This window comes from Trachypithecus francoisi, unplaced genomic scaffold (assembly GCF_009764315.1).
Source record: "Trachypithecus francoisi isolate TF-2019V2 unplaced genomic scaffold, Tfra_2.0 Lachesis_group12, whole genome shotgun sequence".
Lineage (NCBI taxonomy): Eukaryota > Metazoa > Chordata > Mammalia > Primates > Cercopithecidae > Trachypithecus > Trachypithecus francoisi.
The window spans coordinates 40,761,395-40,788,462 of record NW_022681457.1 but is presented as its reverse complement, the minus strand read 5'-3'; the positions used below and the strand labels follow the sequence as shown (position 1 = coordinate 40,788,462).

The 27,068-nt window shown below is 35.3% G+C and overlaps 1 protein-coding gene across 1 annotated transcript in view; it reads left to right on the top strand.

Annotated features, from left to right (window-relative positions):
* The window catches only part of ADGRL4 (adhesion G protein-coupled receptor L4), a 117,407-nt gene extending 90,690 nt beyond the window's left edge, over positions 1-26,717 (top strand). Inside the window, exons 13-15 of the mRNA XM_033225393.1 lie at positions 24,031-24,122; positions 25,511-25,679; positions 25,986-26,717. Of these exons, the coding sequence (XP_033081284.1) occupies positions 24,031-24,122; positions 25,511-25,679; positions 25,986-26,048 (324 nt within the window). The 3' untranslated portion in view covers positions 26,049-26,717. The remainder of the gene's footprint in view (positions 1-24,030; positions 24,123-25,510; positions 25,680-25,985) is intronic.
* Positions 26,718-27,068: the final 351 nt, after the last annotated feature.

Sequence of the window (27,068 nt, the reverse complement as noted above, 5' to 3'; positions counted from 1 at the left end):
TGAAATACTGTGATCACCAAGTAAATTATACATACCGTCAAAGTGAAGACTGTCTCTTAAGCCAAGACTAGCAATGGTAATAAGAACTAGACTAAACCAAAATGATATCATACAGCTCCCCCATAACAACAGGTGGTCAGATCCTTCTACCCTCCAAGTGCAGAGTTGTGGAGCCTTAGCAGTATCTCAGATCCAACCACGCTGCCCCTACTCAAACACATATGCTCCAAGTATCTGGAAAGGAAAAAGAAGTAAACACCAAATTTTTAAAAATCTAAAATTACTAAAAGCTATGGCATGTAAATTTATGACAATCCCTGAATTAAAAAAAACAACAACGTAACTTTTATATCACAAAAAAAATCTCTACTTCACCAAGTAGAGATTCCTTTTTAAATGGAGTTCAGGTGTTCAAAACTGATCACCACTTGCCATTTTGGGGATAACAATGACCTCCTGATTAGGAGTTTGTCATCATATGCTTTAGAATATTCTGCTAGAAGACCCAAACCGTATGATTAAGTTCACCATGTTAATTGGGTGCTCTGGACATGATAGAAAGACAAAGAAAATGTAAGAAATATCTTCTGCCCACTACAGCATGAATGAGAGGAAAAAAGAACACGCATGATAAAGAAAAGTATGTAATTACATGTAAGTGATACTGGTGAGATGTGAAGAGATCAGTATATGCATCATAGGCATTCAAAAATCTTCATTGAGATGTTGGACCTTGTTTGTGGATGTGACAAGAAGCAGGTTCTACTTTATATGATTGTGAACGGTCAGAGGATTGCAAGTGTGAACTAAAGCAAGCAGCCCTTGTAAGCATGCCAGATTCCTTTTGAGGGAGAACAAGGGCAAAACAAGAAGTAGTTAGCATTGTAAACCAGGCAACATCAGACGTCAACTGAAGAATCATCATTATTCACAGTATTCAAGAATAATCTTTTTAAAATAGATTAGTCATTTTTTAGTCCAGATTGTCATTAACTACTAAACAAATTTTTACCTCCACTAATAAACTCATCCATTTCTTCTCCTCCACGTTTATAGTCAGGCCCTTGCTATACCTCACTAGGATGCTAGTATTCAGAACAAAAATAAGAGGTTTTATTTTAATTTATAATTTATTTTATTTTATTTAACTTTCAAGTTCAAGGGTACATGTGCAGATTTGTTATATAAGTAAATTTGTGTCATAGGGGTTTGTTGTATGGATTATTTCATCATGCAGGTATTAAGCCTAGTACCCATTAGTGATTTTACCAGATCTTCTCCATCCTTCCATCTCTACCCTCAAGTAGGCTCCAATGTCTGTTGTTCCCATCTTTGTGTCCATGTGATCTCATCATTTGGCTCCCACTTATAAGTGACAGCATGTGGTATTTGGTTTTCTGTTCCTGCATTAGTTTGCAAAGGATAAAGGCCTCCAGTTCCATCCACGACCCTGCAAAGGACACGAACTCATTCTTTTTATGACTGCACAGTATTCCATGCTGTATATGTACCACATTTTCATTATTCAGTCTACCATTGATGGGCATTTAGTTTATACTGTGTCTTTGCTATTGTGAATAGTGCTGCAGTGAACATGTGTCTTTATGATGGAACAATTTATATTCCTTTGGGTATATACCCAGTAATGGGATTACTGGGTCAAATGGTAGTTCTGTTTTTAGGTCTTTGAGGAATCACCACCATGTCTTTCACAATGATTGAACTAATTTATACTCCCAACAGTGTATAACCATTCCTTTTTCTCCCCAACTTCACCAGCATCTGTAATTATTTCACCTTTAATAATAGGTGTGAGATGATATCTCATTGTGGTTTTGATTTGCATTGCTCTTATAATTAGTAACAGTGAACATTTTTTCATATGCTTGTTGGTCATGTTTATGTCTCCTTTTGAGCAGTGTCTCTTCATGTCCCTTGCCCACATTTTAATGGGGTTGTTTGGTTTTTTCTTCTAAATTTGTTTAAGTTCCTCATAGGTTCTGAAATTAGACTTTTGCCAGATGCATAATTTGCAAATATTTTCTTCCATTCCATAAGTTGTCTGTTTACTCTGTTGATAGTTTGTTTTGCTGTGCAGAAGCTTTTTAGCTTAATTAGTTCCCATTTGCCAATTTTTTTAAAGTGCAGGGGTGCCTGACTTACCCTGGCCTGGCATAGCCTTAGGTCCTGTTTATAATTTGGTATCATATTGCCACAAAGAGTCTGTTCTGGCAGTTTTATGACCTCCTGTTTTAACATTAATGCAGTCAGCTGTTGTTTCTAAACTAACAATCTCCAACTTTTTGGCACGAGGGACCAGTTTTGTGGAAGACAATTTTTCCACAGATTGTTGGGGAGGGGTAATTGGCATTAGATTCTCATAAGGAGCAGGTAGCTTAGATCTCTTGCATGCACATTTCACAATAGGGTTTGCCCTCCTATGAGAAGCTAATGCTGCTGCTGATATGACAGGATGGGGAGCTCAGGCGGTACTGGTTCATGGCCTGAGGTTTGGGGATCTCTTGTCTAAGCCATAAAAGAGAGAGGGTATAACAAGGTGTTTTTGACCTTCCAACTCATCATGTCCAGGAATTCAGTTTTCAGGTTTTTCTGGGGTCTCCTTGGCACACTGAGTCTATTCAGTTGATGAAGGGCTTCAAATTTTATTTTTAGTTTGCCTCTCAATCACAGAGCTATGCGTTTCTTGATTTATTTACTGCATCTTACTCAAGAATCATCTTGCTCAATAATCAGTGCCACTGTGCTGCACCACCTTAGGAGTCACAGTTCTATTGCAATACGGTCTTCAAGGAGCTGCATTCACGTTGGAATCTCTGTGAGTGATGGACTCTGGAATTCTAAAACTTTGTGGCCTTTTTGGTCACCCTGCAGTAAAGAAGTGCCTAATAAGTCTTCAGTAATTATGTGTATGTTTTAATTGAGCCACTAAAAATATCCATGGTAATAAATGAGGAAGCAAGATTAAGTGATCTTTCTGAAGTTATTTTTCGACCCCTAGCCTTGGGTTCCTAATATACACATGAAGTGAATGATGCCAGCCCTACATAACACGACTACGGTAAAAACAACAGCAACAATTTTAACTTATTTTTTAACAATTAAAAAAGGAAAATGCACAACATTCTGGAGAATAATCTTATGGCATTCCTATACCTACATTTTTGTGTTAAAATTAAATAAAAAGACCAATTTTAAAATCATGATTTTCACAGCAAAATATTATATGCAAGGGAATGTATGTGTAGCCAACTATAGTGTGTGTGTGTGTGTGTGTGTGTGTGTGTGTGTTTAGATCCTGATTTTTTTAATATTGGTGAATAAGTAATAGTATTTAATTATAGCAAGATATGATTATAATACATGTGTCTGTTGCTGTATAGAATTTGTTAGAAGTCTTTAGTACACTATACCAGAAAAGTTTAGCTAAAACAAAGTAAATATGAAATATTGCAGAGAAAACCAAAAGAAATGTAATAGAATAAATAATACTTATTTTCCAGAATAAAGACAGATTATAAGTGAAGCTTCGAATTAAAGTAGGTAATTAGGGGCAAATTTTTATGGCCTTATATGAGGGTTAAGATTGCTTTCATTGTTTCTCTGAACAAATCTAGAAAGACTTGTGCTCCAGAAAAGAGATCTCTATAGAGCAATCTTTAATCCCAGTCATTCCTACATGGAATCCTTACAGTTTATCCATAGAGTAAGGACTGCTAGAGTAAGAACTATAGACTAATGCCTTAAATGATATTTGCTTATTTTTATGAATGGAGCCCTGGGGCTTGCCTGGTTTGGGAATATAATGTAAAATGCCTTTGAGGTAATATGTAAATGAGTAAGAAGAGAATTAATTCAACACTAATGTATTATTATGTATGTCGTTTCAAACAAATATTTACGCTTTTAATCTGTTCTGATAAGTGTTAACTACTTACATATTTGAACAGTAACATGTTCTGCATTGATCTTACTAAAGTACTTCTTCAGGTGTTTGGCTCATTAATATTAAAAATCTCTTAGAATTCTGAAATATGAACCAGTGACCTCATTGATTCTGTCTACGAATCACTACATTTAAAATGTTAAGATTGTGACTGTACTTAAAAAGGCCTAGCCTTGCTTTTGAAAGCTTGAGCTGTACAAAAAAGAGGTTTCCAAACCTTTGTAAAGCAAGCTGCAAACTGAAGATAATTTCCATAATTTATTTCTTTATTCAATATTTTTAATCTTCAATGCTCAATTCTTTAAATTAAAACTATGTAAGTGATTAGATTCAAGTACATAACTATAAAGAAGAGTTCGTAAAAATAATTTAACTTTTAAATAGAAACTGAAGTTTCCCATAGACACATTCAGCATTGAAGAATAGCATTTGCTTGATTGAGGCAAATACTAATTAAACTATGTCCAAATAAGGCATTTTATTTAAAAACTGTGAGCTTTCATTTGAATTAAATCAAAACTCTCATAATTGTGTGTTGCTGTATCATCACTACTCTTACCAACTTCTTTTCAAATCTGACCAGAACTCCACTCATTTTTTGTTGTAACCTCTAATTGTCCTTTATATGTCTACAATCTAATTCCCTTTCACCAGGAAATACTTACTAAACCTACTCAAAGTGAATTTTTTATATGACCCTTACAAGATGGGCCACGTTTAGACATACTGTTACTATGTGAGACATTCTTATTACATTTTTTAATAGCACAAATTGCCAAAGATAGGAAAAATGCAAATATTACAAGACTGTGCAAGGTTAAAATATGAATATGCCATCCTACACTCATTCTCTCTCCATAAATACATTTTTCTTAATATTTACTCTGTATCCTTCTAGACCTCTGCTGTATGTGTATTTGATTGTAAACTCAAAAACCTGAATTGTCGATTATCTGTAATATATTGTATTTCTTTTTCCTTGTTAGAATATACAGTTCTACCCTCTTTTTATCATGTATGTTATGACTATGTGCTAATTTATTTAATAAGTTTCCTAAGGATGAATATTTAATGTATTTCCAAAGTTTACTTATTACAAATAATACTGCACAAATCATCTTTATTGCAATATAATTTCATGTATCCATTACATAAAATTATTAGGAGCTACTTCTTAGAAGAAATGCAAGTATATGCAGATTTTAAAATTTACAATTTGCCCTTCAAAACAATTACTTCAGTTGATAGGTTCACCAACAATATATGAGAGTGTTCTCTTTCTGACACTTTCGCCAACGCTAGATATTATTATCTACCGAGGCAGATAATAAAACTAAATGGTTTGATTGGAATATATAAACCAAAAAGCATTGTGATAGACTAGGATTCCACAGTAACGGCACAGTTGACACTTTGGACCAAGTCTTTGTTGTGGAGGCTGTCCTATCTGTGCCATTGTAAGTTTAGAAACATCTCTGGTCTCTACTCACTAGATGCCAGTAGCACCACCACCATTTAAAAATGACAACCAAAAATCCCTCTCCTTATGTCCTCTGGGGGATGATATTCCCAGTTCTCTTCACTGGGAACCACTAGCCTAGACATGGATGTTAAGTATCTTGAATATGATTGTATTTTGCAGTCCTCTATAAATACCATACAATGAGAAAAATCATGAAAATCATGGTTTGGGCCCCACATTTTAGATGTCCACATTAAAGTTATATTGTAATTTTAAATGCTATGGATAATGGCATTAACATTTTAATTACGTGTTTTAATTTAACGTCATCATATTTGTTGGGTGAATCTTTCAGTGACCTCTGTACTTCAAGGCACTTTAATACTCTAATCTTTATCCATATTATATATTAGTAAGTATTTCAGTGCCTGTAACATTTTTCCACTTTTTTCATATTATTCTGACCTTCTTGAAATAATAGATAGCTGGGGCCGGGCGCAGTGGCTCAAGCCTGTAATCCCAGCACTTTGGGAGGCCGAGACGGGCGGATCACGAGGTCAGGAGATCAAGACCATCCTGGCTAACACGTTGAAACCCCGTCTCTACTAAAAAAAATACGAAAAACTAGCTGGGCGAGGTGGTGGGCTCCTGTAGTCGCAGCTACTCGGGAGGCTGAGGCAGGAGAATGGTGTAAACCCGGGAGGCAGAGCTTACAGAGAGCTGAGATCTGGCCACTGCACTCCAGCCTGGGCGACAGAGCCAGACTCCATCTCAAAAAAAAGAAAAGAAAAGAAAAGAAATAATAGATAGCTGGAAATCAAAATAAGAAAAAGTGAAATTATAAAAAAAAAACATAAATAATACATTGGTAGTTTCAATATGTTCCTATATATGAGAGATATATTCTTACTGGAAATACCTTCAAAGGTAATATCCTTAAGACAGATACTAGAAAATGTCTTAAAAGTTGAAGAAACTCATAGAAATTAGAAATCCAAAAAATATTTTTAAAAACTCTTAGGTTTCTAAAGCCCAGTTGGAAATAACTGGTTAAGATGAGATTCATCACTAGTATTTCCTTCTAAATGGGGCTTTATAGTGAAGGATGTTGCATAATGACATGATGAAAGGGAAAAACTACGGACGTTGGTAAAGCAAGATAGTCATTAGAATTATTATTCACTTTACATTCCTATAGTCTTTTAATCTTTACAAAACACTTTTAATATATCTCAGATAATCCTATTGGAAGCTTCTGTAATACATGCAAATAGAAATAGTGACAGCATTTCATAAAATATGATGTTTTACTAGACTTTTACACTATAATACTGCAATCTTGACTTATCTACTTAAAAATACCTAGAGGAATTCTTCTATTTATAACTTTGTTTTTCCATACTTTATGTTCTAGGGTATGTGCACAACGTGCAGGTTTGTTACATATGAATACATGTGCCATGTTGGTGTGTTGCACCCATTTATTCGTCATTTACATTAGGTATATCTCTTAATGCTATCCCTCCCCTCTCCCCCAACCGCACAATAGGCCCTGGTGAGTGAGATCACCTGGACACAGGAAGGGGAACTTTTTGAAGCTATAGACCAATTGTTTGAAAAGGGCTGATTACACTAAGGCAAGTTATGTGCATTCTTTCGTAGTTAACAGACGTCAAGCTCCTATTCACTAAGAATCCATAAAATCCTTAAACTTGGCCAGGAGCACAGTATAGGTTCTGATCATCTTTGGACTTCTGATCATCCTCTGAAAGTAACATGATTTCGTTCCCCAAGCTGATCTACTACAAGAGGGAGACTTTCTTTGAATCAGTCTTTCTTAGCCATTGCAGAGCTCTTGTTCTACACAGCTGAAGATATTTAAACTTCTCTATAAGTGTTTGTCATATCCCTCTGTCCCCTTTAATATTCCCTGCAAAATATGAGTTACAAATTTTGAGAGAATGGACTGTCTGCGTGGCTTGGTCTTGATTTCTTTTTCTCATATGGAAACATTGTGCAGTCTAGTTGCAGGGCTTCCCAAGGAATAAACATTTAAGATTCTTTTTGATGCAAAAATCATTCCTCCTGATTGTATTTAATCAAAATGATAACCAGCCCAGGCAAACAGGGACATGTGGATACTTTACCTAGAAGTGCACATTCTAGACCCTGTCTGCTGCTCAGCTTCTTTTTTCATGAGCTCTCCATATTCAGTCACACCAGCTGCTTGAGGCGTCCTGAGAAGTTCTGTGTACCTTCCCATCTCAGCACCTCTGCACTAAAACATTCCCTATCACTTCCTTCTGTTCATACCTCCATCTAGCTACCACTCATTTGTCTTTCAGATATCAACTCAAACAACACTTTTGAAGGAAAGTCCTGCTTGACTCATTAGTTCATAATAAATCTCATTGTTAAATTCTTTCATAGAAGCCCATTTTTTTCTTTTGGAAAACTTTTATCATTCTATAATTACACGTGTGTTAGTGTGAATAACCTATTAACATCTGTCTTCTCGAAGGAGTACTGTAAGCTCTGTGAAAACAAAACCTTATGGATTTGTTCCCAGTATATTATCTTTAGGGGTCAGCATGTAGAATTCACTCAAGTAACACTGTTGAATGAATAAATGAATGATGCACCAAGAAAGGTTACTCAGAAATGATATTTCCTTCCTTAAAATGGAAATTTAAAGAAATAAATCATCATGGACATGAGATTATTTTGAAAAAAATTTTCAGAAAAGTATGTGCAGCATTCATTATAAACTATCACTTTTACTTTATTTACTTTTTCTTCAGAAATGATTACTATATCTACCTACATATATCAATCTATCTACCTATGACATGCTTTCAGTAGGAATTTTAATGCTGAGGTTTTACACTGAACTGAATGAAATGAAGTGCTGGCCAGACAATGTCAGAAGTTTTCAAAAGCAGTATGGACCGTGAAGAGAACAAACAATGGGTTCTTTCCATGCCCTGAATTTCTAATATGTAGATGGGGATAATGGTATCAACTCTAGATACCGAGATACTGTTAAAAAACAAAATCAAATTATTAGAGCATTCTTTAAAAGTCAGAAAAGGACAATTCTTAATAATTTGGGGAACATCTTACATCTCTTCTATTTTTGCCTTTTAAATGAAAATTTAAATTGGCAATAATTTTAGATATACCTTTGAATTTAATTGCGTAAGTTCTGTTTTAGCTTCTCAGCAAGCAACTTATATAAATTTACATTAAAGTTTTTATACCTTAAAGCTTACAGTTTTATAAACTTCCTTTAAAATGTTTGATTCTTACTAACTTCTGTTCTTGTTTTCTATTGCAAGTATATACAAGAAATATTTTTCATTGCTTGTATTTTAATAAGAAAGAGTTCATTGTGTAGTATTCATTGTCACATTACAGCAAACAAACAATTACATTGTTGCAAATGCTCTTCACACGCAGTTGTTCTCCTTCACCTTTATTCCTTTCCATCGTTTAAAATCATCTACACTTAAAAACCAGTGATAAAGATAAGCCCATGTAGCTCACTTACTCCCATGTGGGTCACTTTATTCTTCATGGATACAAATGTCCAGTTCTCTCTGCCTTTTGATTCTGTTTTTGAGACTTGTAAATTATTCCCTCAAACACTGGAAAAAAAAATACCACTATTAAAATATTCCTAAATGAAACATGTTAAAAATATGAAGTGCTAATATTATCTTAATGCTTAAAATGATTATGTATTAGGATGGGATTTTAGCCATAATTAAATAGAGCAATTATTTAGCTATAACATGAGGATTAATTTCCTAATAGAGAAATATCCTGCCAACTTGTTGACTAACAATTTAGTTGCGGCCTACCAGTGTGCCCAAGTCTTAGATTAATGAATTTATATCATAAAATCCATGAATCTTTAGTTTCTGTTAGATGCAAAATATTGAAGGTTGTTCAATGTGTCTATCCACATCAACAGATGTAACTTTATTATTTTTCCCTACTCAGAGTTATTCCTGGAGAATAATTATATTTGGATAATTTTGGCTATATCTCTTGGTTTCTATTTTCATATGTAGTATTCTGTTACTAATTATATACTATTATGTCACAATCTGCAAAATGTGAGACAAAATAATAATATAATTTTTCAAAATGTTTAGTCAAATTAATGGCTAAATGCTCCTTTACAAAGGTTATTAAGGATACCTGGGGTTTAAATATAGAGTCTATCCTTTACCCTTTTATTTATTCAACAAATGATTATTGAGCATCTTGTATACTACAAACACTGTTCTAGGCCTTGAGAATACATCGCCGAACAAAACAGAAAACAGTCTTTGTCCTTGTGGACCTTGGATTCTAGATCAGTAGTCATCAAAGAGCATGGTTTGTTTTTGTAAATAGTTTTATTGGGATACAGCCACACTCATTTGTTTGTTTATGTATTCTCTGCTTTAATGGTGTGGCAGAGTTGAGTAGTTGTGATCAAGGCCATATGGCTCTCAAAACCTCAAATTGTTATTTTCTTGACCTCTACAGAAAATGTTTGCTAACCCCAGCTCTATACTAGAGAAATGTAAGAAAAGGTAGCTATCTGCTCTCACAAAATTCCCAGAATTTCATAACAGATTAATTATGAATATTTTTCTTATATTCCAGGTACTCTGTGGGTTACCCTTTGCAATATAGTTATTTCTTTCTTTCTATAAACTTCTTGAAGGTAGCCAGGTTTATGACCTCTACAGTTCTACCCCAGAGAAGTTTCAACAGAAATGAGGAATTGTTTACACAAATGATAAATGCTCAACATACTCTTGAATTATATCCATTTCAGTACTTACTTTGCTGACATCACTTTAGAAGAAAGTCCTGAAAGTGAAAAATATTTCCCTCCTCTATATTAAGAACATATTACCCAAAACTAAAGACTGACAAATGTAAGTTCTGGTATTTTAAGGTGCTATTGACAGGTCCAGTGAAACCATATCACAAAATAATAATTATCCAATTATCCAGTTGTTGAATAAATATACATTATATGTATTTCTGGTCACTTCAAATTTTGAAGACAATATGGAAGAACCATAATTCTGTATAAGTGTTATAACCATTACTGATAATAATTGATGTTTATTGAGAACTTAAATATTAGGCACTCTTTGGAGTACTTTACATTAGTTATATAATTTAATACACACAAACAACCTCTAAGTACCAATACTATCCATGTTTTACACACAAAGAAAGCAAGACACAAATAATTAAATATATTAACTTTCTTGTAAGTATGAGAACTGGAATTTGAACCTATGAGTGTGGCTTTAAAGTCCATTTAGTCCATTGTTTTGAAGGTACATTTGTTGCTTTCTTAAAACTGTCATATCATATAAGAAAGTGGTTTTCAACCGTTTTTGACTAAACACCCATCAGTAAAAAGTATGTACCTCACTAAATGTATGTTTATATCTTGAAAATGTCTATCATTTATTAGTTTACTAATATTTTATATAAGTTATCTTATACAGCATATAATGTATATTGTAAAACATACTTTAAAATATACATTTAAAGAATGAAAGATGAAATAACAATATTTAAAATAGATCAATATGATTCTCACTAAAATATTAGCATTTCATTTTTTTAATGAAATATTGATTATACTTTAAATGCAGCAATTCAAAGATATAGATCTAAGTTCAATACTTGGTTTAAATGACTATCAGGGAGCTGAAACCTCAAAAATACATTAAATCTGTACTTTCACATCAGGTGTAGCAGATCTACAACTCTGGGTACTCTGTTCTAATACTTATTTCTTCAAATCTTCAGTAATGTTTTATTATTGCACTTTCTAGAAGTTTTTAATGAAGGAGTATATAAAGGAATACATTGAAATTTGGTGCCATTATTTTGTTTGTTTTCCATGTATTACTTCATGGGTTATTATATTATGTTCCATGTATTATTTTAGTTAATTTTATCATGAAGAACAGAGATTTTCTTCAATAGCACATGATTTTTTTTTTTTTTTTTTTTTTTTTTTTTTTTTTTTGACGGAGTCTCGCTCTGTCGCCAGGCTAGAGTGCAGTGGCATGATCTCGGCTCACTGCAACCTCCGCCTCCCAGGTTCAAGCAATTCTCCTGCCTCAGCCTCCTGAGTAGCTGGGACTACAGGCACATGCCTCCATGCCCAGCAAATATTTTTAGTAGAGACGGAGTTTCACCATGTTGGCCAAGATGCTCTCAATCTCTCGACCTCGTGATCCACCCTCCTCGGCCTCCCAAAGTGCTGGGATTACAGGTGTGAGCCACTGCGCCTGGCCAATAGGACATGATTTTTTTAAAACTTCCACTATTAAGTAGAAAACATTACTAGACACTTCTAAATGTTTCATGGATATGCATAACTTTAAATATGACTGAAAACTGGATCTAAATCCATGCTTCGAATTGTCATCTTAATACTTGGAGTTTTGTAATACCATTTAATCAAATCTGATTAGATCTTCACAGATTTAGCCATGATGGGCTTATATGGACTTGTTACATAGACTTGAAGCCTGGCTGGCAAATAACACACTTCAGAAGTAAGAAAAACGTCAGTTTGTCATTTTCTTGTTTGTATTTTCCTTAATAGTATTAATTTTAACACAGTGCACTTGGAGACATCTTAAGTCTTATTTGTCCATTTCATTAGGATTACTTTATTAAAACTAAATAGTGTGTGCTGACAGGCATGTATACAATATGATGCAGTAGGCTGAAAGATAAAGAGGGGGACTTCTCCACCTTGAGGAAGAAATATCGCCTTCAGAATGGCTCAGATCTGACATGGGACTCCACTCCATAGAACATGGAAAAAGTGAGGACACTGGTGTCATTCATTTTTAAGTATTAAATTTTAATTTTTCCTTGGGAAAGTATCAATTGGAATTTGAATGTGTTCTTTATGTACCCCAACTGATATTTTTTTGACAATCCACTTTGGAAATCACTCTCATGAAATGATTATACAGTTATATTTGGACTCTAAAGGATGGAAAGCTTTGTTGTTAACCAGAACAGGAAAAATTACCACCTTCTTTAATCCCTTGACCACAGAGAACAGTGAGGACACGTGTCTCCAGTAAAGGATAATTAGCACAGTACACTAAATCCTGTTGGCTATTAACAAGGCCTTCATCACTGGTATCATGACTAATTTGAATGAACACTAATGCAAAAGAGTTAACCATATTAATACTTACTAATATGTTGCTCTTCTCCTTTAACTATTTCTCAAAGGCAATAATTGTTAGCTACACATGTAAATAAATGTTTGTGTAATTAAATTCTTAAAATTGTAGATGTCAGTTTAGCTTCTCTTTATTGTTCCTTCATATGTAGTTTGGTTGCTTTGTAAAGTGCTCAGGAGCATAAATTCTATAACCTGTCTACTAGATATGAATGTTGGCTCTGTTACCCCCTAATTGTATTACCTTGGGCAAGTTATTTGACCTCTTTCTGCCTCTGTTGCCATAAATGTGAAACAAATACAATAATAAGAGCAACAACAGAAATAATAATGGTAATGGTGACAATATTAAGGCAAAGAATGCTTATCCTATAAAACTGGTGAGAGGGTTAAATAAATTCATAAATAAAACAGACTTGGAACAATGTCTGGCACATAGAAAGCACTCAATATCAGCACTCAGAAATTTAATTTTGGGAGGTGTGGAGGTGGTCATTTACTTGAGTTTCAGTATAACAGCAGTTTTTAAGTACATGCAGAATGCCACATTGTCTCAGAGCGATTATTCATCTAATTGGGTTCCTCTGCAGTCAATGCCTGGTAGGACATCACTGTTTACTAAAGCATAAATCTCAAGAGTTCACTGCATTTTTATGATACTGTTACTATCCCAGAGTGATCTGTTAAAATTTTTCTCCTTTTGTGATATAAAGAGCCTACTTGAATATATTTATTATGGTTTCAGATGTTTCAATGTGTTTCATATTACTTAATTTTTTTTTCACGTAATTATAGACTGCACTCCCATTTCTCTGAGGTCTGCTTTCTGCTGAGCTGAGTGTTGGTAACCTCAGCAGAGAAATATCTTTTAGCTCTGTAGATATTCCCAAGTGTGCTAAATCCTGACCCTAGTGAGTGCTGAACATGATGAGGCTCATGGTGTTAGCAGAGAGACGCCTCCTAACAGTGTCATGTAGCTGTATGTGGGGCTGAAAGCTATTCTATCTTTTTTACAAATCTGACAGTAGGTGACCAAACACTGGTTTTATACTTGCTGTGAATTTTCACAGATGTACTAATACCATTTTATACCTGTGCATTATACATTTTATTTCTAACCATTATTTTACTAACAAAAGGTGTTTATCAGGTGCTGGCTCAATCCACTGCTTTCATACCCAATTGTACCATGTGTACCAAGGAGTTTCCAAGGAGAAAGAGTTCTGCCAAGTCCAAATGTATCATTTTCTGGGTTCAATTCTTTTATGTGCCCTTTCATAGACTACATATTTTTAGGACATTTTATCAGTTTTAACATATACACATATATTCAGTTTCCTCAATAGTTGGAACATCTAAAAATTTAGCCCCTCTTCCTTTGAGGTCTCTTTCAAACAATTATAGATCAGCCTGTGTGAAGAGGGTGACATCATTGGGGTTTTCCACTAAGAAGCCTATGTCCTCAGATTACAAAAAGATCAGATGTGAACAAAACTTGAAAGCTATGAAGTTAGGGTTGACATGCCGGATGCCAAGTGTAGTTAAATTTTAGATAAACAATGAATCAATTTTTCAGTGTAAATATGACCCCAAATATTGCGTGGAATTAATATTAATATTTGGAACCAAGATACTGGTATCCTATATTTTTATTTACAAGATCTGGCAATCCTATGTGAAGGACATATAAAGTTAAGAATTTTACAGAAGAAATATGGTAGGTACTATAAATTAGTATTTATTTTAAACTGGATTTTAAATCTTACACAATTTAATATTAAGTTAAACCTTTTAAAATTTAAAATCAAGTTTAAAATAAGTATTAATTTAAAGATAATAAAAACTATAATTATAGGGTATTTCATTTATATACATATACACATTGTATTTAGCCCATTCTCACACCACTACAAAGAACTACCTGAGACTGGGTAATTTATGAAGAAAAGAGGTTTGATTAACTCCCAGTTCCTCAGGCCATACAGGAAGCATGGCTGGGAAGCTTTTAATCATGAAGTGAAAGAGAAGCAAGAGAAGCAAGTACGTCTTCACATGGTGATCAGAGAGAGAAAAATAGTGAAGGGAGAGGTGCTACACACTTTCAGCCAGCCAGATCTCATGAGAACTCTATCACAAGAACAGCAAAGGGGAAAGTCCGCCCCCAAGATTCAATCACCTATACCAGACCCCTCCTCCAACACTAAAGATTACAATTCAACATGAGATTTGGATGGGGGCACAGAGCCAAACCATATCATACCTACACACACATATGTACATGTGCGTGTATTTCTCCCTATATTAGTTTTCTATTGCTGCTATAATGAATTACCACAATTCAGTGGCCTAAGACAACACAAACGTATTATCTCACAGTTCTGTAGGTTAGAAGTCTGGGTGTAGCATGGTGCAGCGGTTTTTTCTGCTTAGAGTCTCAATGGGCTAAAATCAAGATATCGGTGTCCCTGGAGGGAGTGGGGAAGAATTCGTTTCCATTTTTATTCAGGTTGTTGGCCAAATTGAGTTCCATGCAGTTGTGGGACTAAGGCCCCATTTCCCTGCTGACTGTGAGACGGGCTTGTACTCAATCTGCAGAGGCCTCCTACCTTCCCCAACTCATGATCTCATTCATCTTCAAAGTCAGCAACAGCTGTTGGTATCTTTTCCTGCTTAAATTTCTCTGCCTCCACTTCACTTTTGCCTTATCTCTCCCACCAAATCTCCTCTGCCCTCTGCCTCAAAGGCTCATGTGATTATATTGGGTTCAACCAGGTAATTCAGGATCACCTCCCTATCTTAAAGTTTATAACATTAATTATATCTGTAATATCCCTTTTGCCATACTCACAGGTTCCGAGAATCAGGGTGTGGACATTTTTTTGGAGGGGGGGACATTATTCTGCTTTACATCACCCAATTTTCTGATACTCTGTGATAAGCATTGTAACTAAGGCACTTAACATGGTAATCTCAATTTCCCAATTGAGAATGATTAAGAATGGTTAAGAAAAAAAGTAAATCAGACAGAAGACAAAACCTGTACTACTTTGATTCCAACTTAACTCATGGACAATTAATAGAGCATAATTTAACTTTTTGATGTTTAAATTAATAACTACATAGGTCCAAGCATGGTGGCTCATGCCTGTATTCCCAGCACTTTGGGAGACCTAGGTGGACAGATCGCTTGAGCCCAGAAGTTTGAGACCAGCTTGGGCAATACGGCAAAACCCCATCTCTACTTAAAAATCCAAAAAATTAGCCAGGTATGGTGGTGCACACCTGTGGTCCCAGCTACTTAGGAGGCTGAGGTGGGAGGATTGCTTGAGCCCAGGAGGTTGAGGTTGCAGTGGACTATGATTGCACTGCTGCACTCCAGCCTGGGCAACAGAGCAAAGACCCTGTCTCAAAATAAGTACATACATACATAGCCATTTCTGCAGTGGTATAATGATTGAGAATGAACAGCTGTTGTATATAGCTGTTCAGTAGGCCAGTGAATAGAAACCCATCCATTGTACATGACAAAAGCAGGTCTGTCATAGGCCAGTTGACTTAAAGGTAATAAAACTATTTGAAAGAACAAAGACGTTGTAATTATGACACATCCTTAAATGAACCAGATTCTGTTGGACATATATGAAAAATTTAAGCATGGGTCTAAACGTGCTGTAAGAGAAATATTTTCATTTTTTTGGATGAGATCTAACATCAGCATATAGATGGCTTCATCAATTATTAAGAAAAAAACCAAGAAAGGAAAAATAACTGATTGGGATGCTTCAATTTGAAATCTGATTTTGAAGCCTTTGGGTTGAATGTACCTGTAGGTCTAAATCCTTCAGAATTCGTTGTCATTCTTTCACCAACTCATCTACTTAAATTTCTTGTTTTTTTTTTTTTTAAAGACACTTAAAAATTTTTAACATACTGTCAAACAACAAAATGTATGTGCTAAGCTTTGAAATACATGAAATATATGAGCTGCATGTATCTGAAGTTAAGAAACAGGCCTCTTTATAGATAAATATCACTTAAGATGAAACAAAAATGACTTTAAATTTAAAATATTGCTTTATCTCAAAGGTTAAGTGTTCATGACTTTGAGTGATTTTTTTTTTCTTCACAGCTATTTTTATTTTCTTCTGTATTCTGAAGTGCAGCATTGAATTTCAAAGTTCTTATACTTGCCATCTAAAGTCCTTGCCCTGTTTATTTTTATCAAAATATCATGGAACCCAAGTTGACAATCTAAAATCGTTAAAAAAAAAAAAAAAGAGAGAGAGAGAGACAAAAGTGATAATGAAGGAATGTTCATTTATAAATCATTAGTTACCCTTGGTGCTTTTGTGGCGCTAACATTTAGAGATTAATAAAGGGACCACAGTGAATCAAATAAGCACACACAGGTATGCACTAAGGAGTAAAAGTGCATCTCATTTGAAAAGCACTATTTTCTTAATTCAGAAGAATACCAGTGATTTTTCTTACATTTTAAAGTATTATCCAAGTCTGCTATCATGATGTTAGACACTGTTATGTAAACAGTGCTGATAGTATGTTTTTTTTGTTGTTTGTTTTTTTGTTTTGTTTTGTTTTGTTTTGAGACGGAGTCTTTCTCTGTCACCCAGGCTGGAGTGCAGTGGTACGCGGTCTCTGCTCACTGCAAGCTCTGCCTCCCGGATTCACACCATTCTCCTGCCTCAGCCTCCCGAGTAGCTGGGACTGCAGGCTCCCGCCACCGCGCCCGGCTAATTTTTTGTATTTTTTTAGTAGAGACGGGGTTTCACTGTGTTAGCCAGGACGGTCTCGATCTCCTGATCTCATGATCTGCCCGCCTCGGCCTCCCAAAGCTGATAGTATCTTTCTAGCTGCTCAACCCAAAATGCAGACTTTTATCATCTATTCTCCAAGTCATTACCTCCGGGTTAACTGAAAACTATTTTTTATTATTAGAAATGCTTTCTAATTCTTTATCATCTTTTTTTGAGGTATCCTTTTTTTTAATCTCACCTCAAACGCTTCATACTTATTTTATAAAATTCCCAAAGATATTTTTCCATATCGTGTAAGCTTTATTTCTACCTCTAAGTACATAAACTTATGTGCCTTTAGATGTCTTTAGGTGATACCGATTCTTTATTTATAGCTTTGACACTGTTAGTAAAAGGATTTAAAGTAGCTTATATATTTATGGATAAAGAGAGGGCACAGACAATATAAAGGAGTAAATATGAGTCTTGCCAGTTACCTCAAATTTGCTGAATATTTTAATATGACATTGGGGGTAACTGGGCAACAGGGCATAACTGGGAAAACCTATATTTTTCTTAATTTACCCCAACTTTGCTGAATATTGTAATATGACTTTGGATCGTATAATTCAGGAAATTTTGAATGATGAAAGAGAAACATTCTAAATAATTTTAGATAAGTATTTTTCTGGTAAAAGTTAGTATTCTGAAACAAAGTTAAAGTAAAAACTTGTTATGACTGTTGTTAAATGGCATGGGAGACTTTATTCAGGACTGTTGTGATAGGTGTCAAAACTATGTCGGGGGAGGTATATTGGCCCAACGCTGAAATCGGGATTTATAGCCAAGGTGCCAGTTAAGGGTAATGGAATAATTACTGAGAAGAGACAACATGGGTAAGGTGAATTCTTGCTAAACTGACTTAACAGGATTCCTACTGAATGGCAAGCCAGGGTGACCAAATATCAAGGATGTGAGCTAAAGAATTTGACTATGTATTGAGAATGATCAGGTATCAGAAGTGAGGAGATTCTCTCTAAACTGACTTAGCAGGAATTTTACTAAAATTGGACTCCACAAGATCAGACACTGAAGCCCAAGGTCAAGGCTTACCTAGTTGTGAAGAGGGCTCACAGGAACCTGGCTCGAGCTTGGTCAAGGAGGGTGTCAGTTTTTTAATGTCTAAGGCAAGGGAAGAACGTGTTGGCATACAAAGTTCGCATTGTGCAAAACAGTAAAGAATACTCGTCATTCTCTACATTTCCATGAAATTAAACTAAGGTCTGATTTTATCATTTGAGTTTTGGTTTTTTAATAGAAGTACATGGCACCGAGTATGTAGGCGAGATGGCATTTAAACAGAGTGGTGAGGGAATGAGCCATGGGAATATCTTAGTGCACAAATTCAGCTGCCCTATGGCATGGTGCATGGGGTACTGGAAAAACTATGGCGAACTCACTGTGAGTGGAGTGAAGTGGTCAAAAGATAGAGAAGTAATGCTTGGGGGAGGAGGTATAGCAGAGATCTAATCATTTTGTGTCCAGAATTGATGGGTTCTTGGTCTTGCTGACTTCAAGAATGAAGCCGCAGACCCTCGCAGTGAGTGTTACAGTTCTTAAAGATGGTGTGTCCGGAGTTTATTCCTTCAGACATTCAGATGTGTCTGCAGCTTCTTCCTTCTGGTGGGTTCGTGGTCTCGCTGTCAGGCATGAAGCTGCAGACCTTCGGGGTGAGTGTTACAGCTCATAAAGGCAGTATGGACCCAAAGAGTGAGCAGCAGCAAGATTTATTGCAAAGAGCAAAAGAACAAAGCTTCAACAGTGTGGAAGGGGACGGGACAGGGTTGCTGCTGACTGGCTGGGGCAGCCTGCTTTTATTCCCTTATCTGACCCCACCCACATCCTGCTGATTGGTCCATTTTACAGAGAGCTGATTGTTCTATTTTACAGAGAACTGATTGGTCCGTTTTGACAGAGTACTGATTGGTGTGCTTACAATCCTTGAGCTAGACAGAGTGCTAGATGGAAAAGTTCTCCAAGGCCCCATCCAGCTCAGGAGCCCAACTGGCTTCACCTAGTAGATCCTGCACAGGGGTTGCAGGCAGAGCTGCCAGCCACTCCCGAGCCGGGCCTGCACTCCTCAGCCCTCGGGTTGGTCAATGGGACTGGGTGCCACGGGGCAGGGGACTTCGCCCGTTGAGGAGACTCAGGCCACGCGGGAGCCCACAGTAGCGGAGGAGCTCAGACATGGCAGGCTGCAGGTCACAAGCCCTGCCCCGCGGGGAGTCAGCTAAACCAGGCGAGAATTTGAGTGCAGCACCGGTGGGCCAGCACTGCTGGGGAACCCCGTGCAACCTCTGCAGCTGCTGGCCCAGGTGCTAAGCCCCTCACTGTCCTGGGCCAGCGGCACCAGCAGTCCACTCCCTGTGCGGGGCCCGCTGAGCGCTTGCCTGCCGGAACTTGCACTGACCTGCGAGCGCCACTGGCAGCCGCCGATTCCTCCCCCGCCTCTGGCTCCACACCTCCCCACAAGCAGAGGGAGGCAGCTCCCGCCTCAGCCAGCCCAGAGAGGGGCTCCCACGGTGCCATGGCAGGCTGAAGGGCTCCTCAAGCGCCTCCAGAGTGGGCGCCAAGGCCGAGGAGGCGCCGAGATTGAGGGCTGCTAGCACATTGTCACCTCTCAATTTGAGACCTTAAAACCCACTGTGCGATCTTTTACTTTAACTCTGAATGACATAGGAAGCCATTGGAGGATTCTGAACAGGGAAAAGATGTGGCTTACATTTTAGAGAGATCAGGTTGAGTGCTGTGATGAGATACATTATAGGAAAGTAAGGACGGCAGAAGAGAGATCAATTAGGAGGTTTCTGAAGTAGTGCAGAGGAGGCATAATGGTGGCCCTTTTCAGGATAGTGTCTGTGGAAATGGTAAGTAGTTGGTGGTCATATTCTGAATATGTTTTGAAGGTAGAAATAAAGAGTTCACTGGTGACTTAGAAGAATAAGATAACTTTTTTTGAGATGGGGAAGATTGCAGAAAAAGATAGGTTATTTGTGGGAAAAACAGCAGTTTGGTTTTTGACTTTCCTTTTTTATTTATTTATTTATTTATTTTTAGACAGAGTCTCACTCTGTCACCCAGGCTGGAGTGCTGTGGTGCCATCTTGGCTCACTGCAAGCTCTGCCTCCCGGGTTCACGCCATTCTCCTGCCTCAGCCTCCCAAGTAGCTGGGACTACAGGCTCCCGCCACTGCGCCCTGCTAATTTTTTGTATTTTAGTAGAGACAGGGTTTCACCATGTTAGCTAGGATGATCTCGGTCTCCTGACCTCGTGATTCGCCCGCCTTGGCCTCCCAAAGTGCTGGGATTGCAGGCATGAGCCACTGCGCCCAGCCGACTTTTCTTTAACTCACAGTGCCTATTAGACTTCCAAATGGAAGAGTTAGATTGAGCCTAAGGACAGACAAAACGGACATGTAACATTAGAATGAAGGTTTAGGAAGTACCTGTCTTGGGACTGAGCATTTAAACCCGGATTTAATCAGTTATAATGCATTAGTAGATCAAATAATGAAGGGACAAAAAATATTCTATGGAGAAAAACAGCATAGGAAGGTTTGAGGAGTTAAAAAAGTGACATTCCTATAAACAATTGATAAAGGCGGCTGGAGTATACTAAACAAAGTGAAGAGTGGCATGAACCATTGGATCTGAACACCTAGGAAGTGGGAATACATAGATAGGTCCAATGATTGATGTTCACAGTGATCATTTATTTCTCTGTGTTTTCCTCCTTTGCTTCTACTGGTCATTCAAGACTGGCTTAAAAATCCCTATTTAGGGTGCAATCACCTGGGTTATTTCATTACACTAAGTAAACAACTACATAGTGCTTTCTGAATCTTGTTGCACTTGCCTGTTTTCTGGTCATCTTCTCCAGCATACTATAAGTTCTTTAAGAAGGCCTATAGTACACGAATAATTATTGAACAAAAGAGTAAATAAACCTTTGCATTTCAAATAAAATCTAAGTGATAATTGTCCCTGTCCTCACCCAACTCATGACATGCCACTCTTCGCTTTGTTTACTATACTTCAGCCACCTTTATCAATTGTTTATAGTAATATCACTTTCTTAGCTCCTCAAGCCTTGAGGATTTTCCTCTGCTGTTTTTCTCCATAGAATACTTTTTGTCCCTTCATTATTTGATCTGCTAATGTATTATAACTGATTAAATCTGGGTTTAAATACTAAGTCCCAAGACAGGTACTTCCTAAACCTTCATTCTAATCTTACATGTCCATTTTGTCTCTCCTAACAGTTTTAATGTGAGAATTAATAGCATTTATCACAGTTTGTAGATTTATAAGGATTGTATGATTATTTGCTTACTATCTGTTTCTCAATAGAATCTATGAGAACAAAAGACCATATCTGTTTTAATCATTAATAGGTACCTAGCCCTTGCCACTGCACAAGACACTTTATAGGCCCTTTAAAAAATTCTTAGCATAAGTGAAAATAAAAAGTTCCACATATTTATATTATTATCAATGAATGTGGATTATAAAATCAGTATGTTTCTGATTTTTGGATAACAAAACTATAACACCTTTTGATAAACATGTTTTAATCTGTTTTCTCTTAAATTTGGGAAAATATGTGCTAATAGAATAAGAATTAGTCTCCCACTTGCCCAGCAGCACCTGGGTTTTATAAGTATGTAAACATTTTCCACTTTTTACAGAAAAAATGTACTTTCAAGATTTGGATCACCTCAGGGAATGTTCCATTTCCTCTCTTCACTAGTTCAGCATGTGATGTAGAAGAGCATATCCAAAATGAATGTGAACTTCTGAGAAACCATTAGTATGAGCAGCTATTTTTCAAAGTCAGTTTTATTGAAAACAGAAGTTTAAGAAACTTAAATAAATTACTAATTTATGTGGAAATTACTATTATGTGGAAAATTTGTGGATCTAGAGAACAGTTTTTCTTATCATTTACTTTATCTTCTAACTGTTGAGATAACAAGATCAATATAAACACCTCATAAAAATTATTTAAAAATTTTCAAACCAATAATGGTTAGGCATATATTATTTAGACTAACCAAATTTTACAACTCTTATTTATAAATATATGTGCATATATTTATAAAATTAAAGAGTTATTTCCAAATTTATACAAAGAAGCTATAGCTATTGAAATCTAGAAAATACTAAGTATTCCAGCTTCGTGAGTTTGAAACACTACTTATAAAATTAAATATTATTTAATTGTCATTTCAGTTAATTATTTGAACATACAAAGAGGATGGAACTATCACCTAAATCAGTTTAAATATTATTTATCTCACCTCTGCAATTGCTAAAGTATGGAGGCATTACTATAATTAGGATTAATTACTCATATAATTAGAAGTAATGGACATTTGGAAACAGGAAGAGACTAGACCCCTTATTCCTCTGAGATTTCCTCTCAAAGACCCCTCCGTACAAAAGTGACAACATGAAATTCTCAGGCCCATTATTTTATACTGCTGTTTGTAATACTAAAATATACTAAATTTCATTTTGAGAGGATACATAAAACTCATTGGAATATAGAAAAAAGAAATGTTTGAAAACTGTAAGCTTCTGAACTGCTAGTAGAAGAATTAGCTGAAAATTATGATGTTGCACCTTGCTGTTGTCATTTCAAAGGGTCTTTGGAAAAATCTGCTTGAATTAATAAAATATATTTAATAAGGGATTAGCCTTCCAACTATTTATATAATATTTAATATTTTAAATTATTGATATGCTCATATTAGAATATATATACATTTAACATATAACCCTCATTTAGCCTTCTAACACTGCAAATATGACTTGTAGGTCTTCAAAACTATAGAAAAAGGAAAATAAGAGGAAACTTTTCATAATGCAGTCACAATAAAAATGTTGACAACTCTTCGATTCTATTTAGCTCGTATTACAAACTATAAATAATAGACTGTTTATTAACATTTGTTTGCCTAACAACAGACATTTAATTCATTGATTAACATTTTGAAAGCATCCAAGGTTAAATCCAAAAACTAAATATTAACATTTGTATTAGGAGAGAATCTAGATAAATCATGTGAGAGAAAGTACATTCAAACATTTCCTCACAGTAGAAATTGAGAGTGCTTTGTTGAGTTTTCTTATTTCTTTTCAATCTTTCAATTTTTCTTTTCCAGTCTAAATTTTTAAAGGGTTGACAGAATTATCACTAATACGTTTCTTCAAAGAAACAGTATATAATTTACTGAACAAAAATTTGTTTTCTTTAGTGTTTATACACCTTTCCAAACCAAAATTTACCTTAATGTTTATATTAATCATATTAGTGGCAGCAGATGATTCTCATCAATCTTTATGTATGATGATAACATCTGAAGAAGTTTCATAAACAAGTTGCTTTCGCTACCACTTGTACTGATAATATTCAGTGATATTGTAAAGAACTATATAAATGCCATGATTTTTAGTTCCTATCTTATTGAAATCTTTACTATTTATTTTCTTTATATGTATCTAATTTAAAGTGAAAACTATCTCTTCTTTGAAATTAATTCTTTTTCCAGGTTAATCTCTTGGCTTTTGGAGTTATCATATACAAAGTTTTTCGTCACACTGCAGGGTTGAAACCAGAAGTTAGTTGCTTTGAAAACATAAGGTAAATGTGTCTTTAAGTTCACTTTTTTTTTTTTAAGTAATTAAAAGCTTTAGTAACTCAATAATTTTGGGAATTATTTTTAAATGATTTCATACTTTACCATACTTAAAAGACATATTGGAAAATAGCATTTAGTATGTATATTAAAACTACAATTACTACAGATTAAGTGGTAAGAAGCAATTTTTTCAAACATACAACCCTTTGAAAGGGAAAAGATGATGACTGTATTTTAAGGCAAGGAAGGCCTTAGTGATTTTCTTTTGTAAAATGTTTTTCAGAAATTAATAACAGTTTCTTTCTTGTTATTCCTAGTTTGCATGTTGTCATGACTTTTCCTTTACACCCACCCCCTGCACCCCACCCCCTGCTTTAAAACTGATTTATTGAAACCTTGAAAATGATTTGTTCAGGAAGAGCTGAATTATGCTATAGGGAACACTGGAAACAACGTACTATTTGTGTTGCTTGGGAACACTCCTGTAGTTTCAATACCTTGCACAAGATTTATAGTTGGGATTTAGTAAATGTTTGATCGATTACTTTCTTTTAGTCCTCACCAGTTATGGTTTCATGTAGTGTACTGGTTTTAATAAAGTTGAAAATGATTCATTTTCTGAGGTATACTGCTAAAACATCTATTGCAACGAAGAATGATTCGACTAAAAATGAATGAGAGAATAATCATTAGTTGCTTCATTTCCAAGGCAGTGTCCTTAGTGAGCAGGATAGAATATTGTTTTGCCAAAAGTCACAGGCATTCTGCTGAAAAGATTTAAGAGTGAGTGTATGTGTATTTTTCTTTAATTTTTAAGAAAACAGTATTCTGTAATGAATTTATCTTGACATATTTTTGTATTGCAAAAGCAAAACAAAATAAAACAAAACCCTATTTTTACATCCTACACATTCTTTTCTTCTAAACCTGAAAGGAAAGCAGAGCCTCCTTTGATGTCATAGATATGTGCTGACCCCAGTCCACATGGTATACTTTTCAGAGTTTCTTAGGGAATATACTTCCTAACAGATATATGTCTTACCTTCAGGAATTCCTGCAACATTACATTTGAAATCAAAGCATGCACACTGCAGTACACCAGATAAAAATATTTTAAGATTAAGGAAATTGCTTACCCTTAAACGTTATTCCATGTTTTGATACTAGTAATTTGACTTTGGAAGCACACTCCTGCCATGGTTCAGTAGCATACCCTAAAGGCTGTCCCATTTAACTGCAGCACAACTTAGCAGTTTTGAAATTCTATTGGGTCTTTGTAAAAGGTTTCTTGGTTATAGTGAAAACTCACCTCCCACATAATTTGAGTAATTTGGGAGATGTGTTAACTCCACATGGCTTTCTTCACTGACACGTTTCTAATATGTGATAGGTCTTGTGCAAGAGGAGCCCTTGCTCTTCTGTTCCTTCTCGGCACCACCTGGATCTTTGGGGTTCTCCATGTTGTGCACGCATCAGTGGTTACAGCTTACCTCTTCACAGTCAGCAATGCTTTCCAGGGGATGTTCATTTTCTTATTCCTGTGTGTTTTATCTAGAAAGGTAAACAATTTCTTATTTTGGTCGAGTCTAGTATATTCATGTAGCATCAGTTGCCAAATGATAGAAAATTCTTACTCTCATAGATTTATAACTTCTGCCTTTATTGCCTAAATCGCTTAGCTGTTCATAGGAAAATATGCTTTTAAAAGAATCTTGATATTAGAGATATAAATATAACTTAAATGAACATATTCTGAGCTATAATACTTTAGAAAACCACATATAACAATTTATTGTGATTTGAAAAAAAATTAAATGTGATTGTTATGATTAACATTTCTTCCTTTCCTTTTTTTTAATTTTTAGATTCAAGAAGAGTATTACAGATTGTTCAAAAATGTCCCCTGTTGTTTTGGATGTTTAAGGTAAACATAGAGAGTGATGGATAGTTACAACTGCACAAAAATAAAAATTCCAAGCTGTGGATGCCCAATGTATAAAAATGACTCATCAAATTATCCAATTATTAACTACTAGATAAAAAGTATTTTAAATCAGTTTTTCTGTGTACAGTATAGGAACTGTAGATAATAAGGTAAAATTATGTATCATATAGATATAGTATGCTTTTCTACGTGAAATGGTTCTGTCAAAAATAGTATTGCAGATATTTGGAAAGTAATTGGTTTCTCAGGAGTGATATCACTGCACCCAAGGAAAGATTTTCTTTCTAACACAAGAAATATATGAATGTCCTGAAGGAAACCACTGGCTTGATATTTTTGTGACTCATGTTGCCTCTGAAACTAGTCCCCTACCACCTTGGTAATGAGCTCCGTTACAGAAAGTGGAACATAAGAGAATGAAGCAGCAGAATATCAAACAGTGAAAAGGGAATGACTGTTAAAATAACAAGATGTATTTTGAATAAACTTGTTTTTTCTGTAGACTAGCTGAGAAATTGTTGAGATAAAATAAAGAATTGAAGAAACACATTTTACCATTTTGTGAATTGTTCTGAACTTAAATGTCCACTAAAACAACTTAGACTTCTGTTTGCTAAATCTATTTCCTTTTCTAATATTCTGAAACAAAAAAGGTTTACCTCCACAAATTGAAAAAAAAAGCAAAAAAAAATCTGTTTCTAGGGTTAGACTGAGATATATAATATTTCCATATTTATTTCACAAATTGAGACTTTGGATATTTAATCAGTAAAATACAAATGTGTCAAGGTATAATATTGTTTATGCCTATCAATGTAAAAACAGTGTAATAAAGCTGAAGTATTCTATTCTATTACCTTTCAGTGAAGTGAAAGTTATACTATCTCATTAGAATATTTGAATCCTTTATTATTTTTAATTTTAGAAATATTGCAGTTCACATTGCAATATTCCCTTTTAATTTACTATTTTTAAAGCGGTATTATAAATATCAAAGTATTTA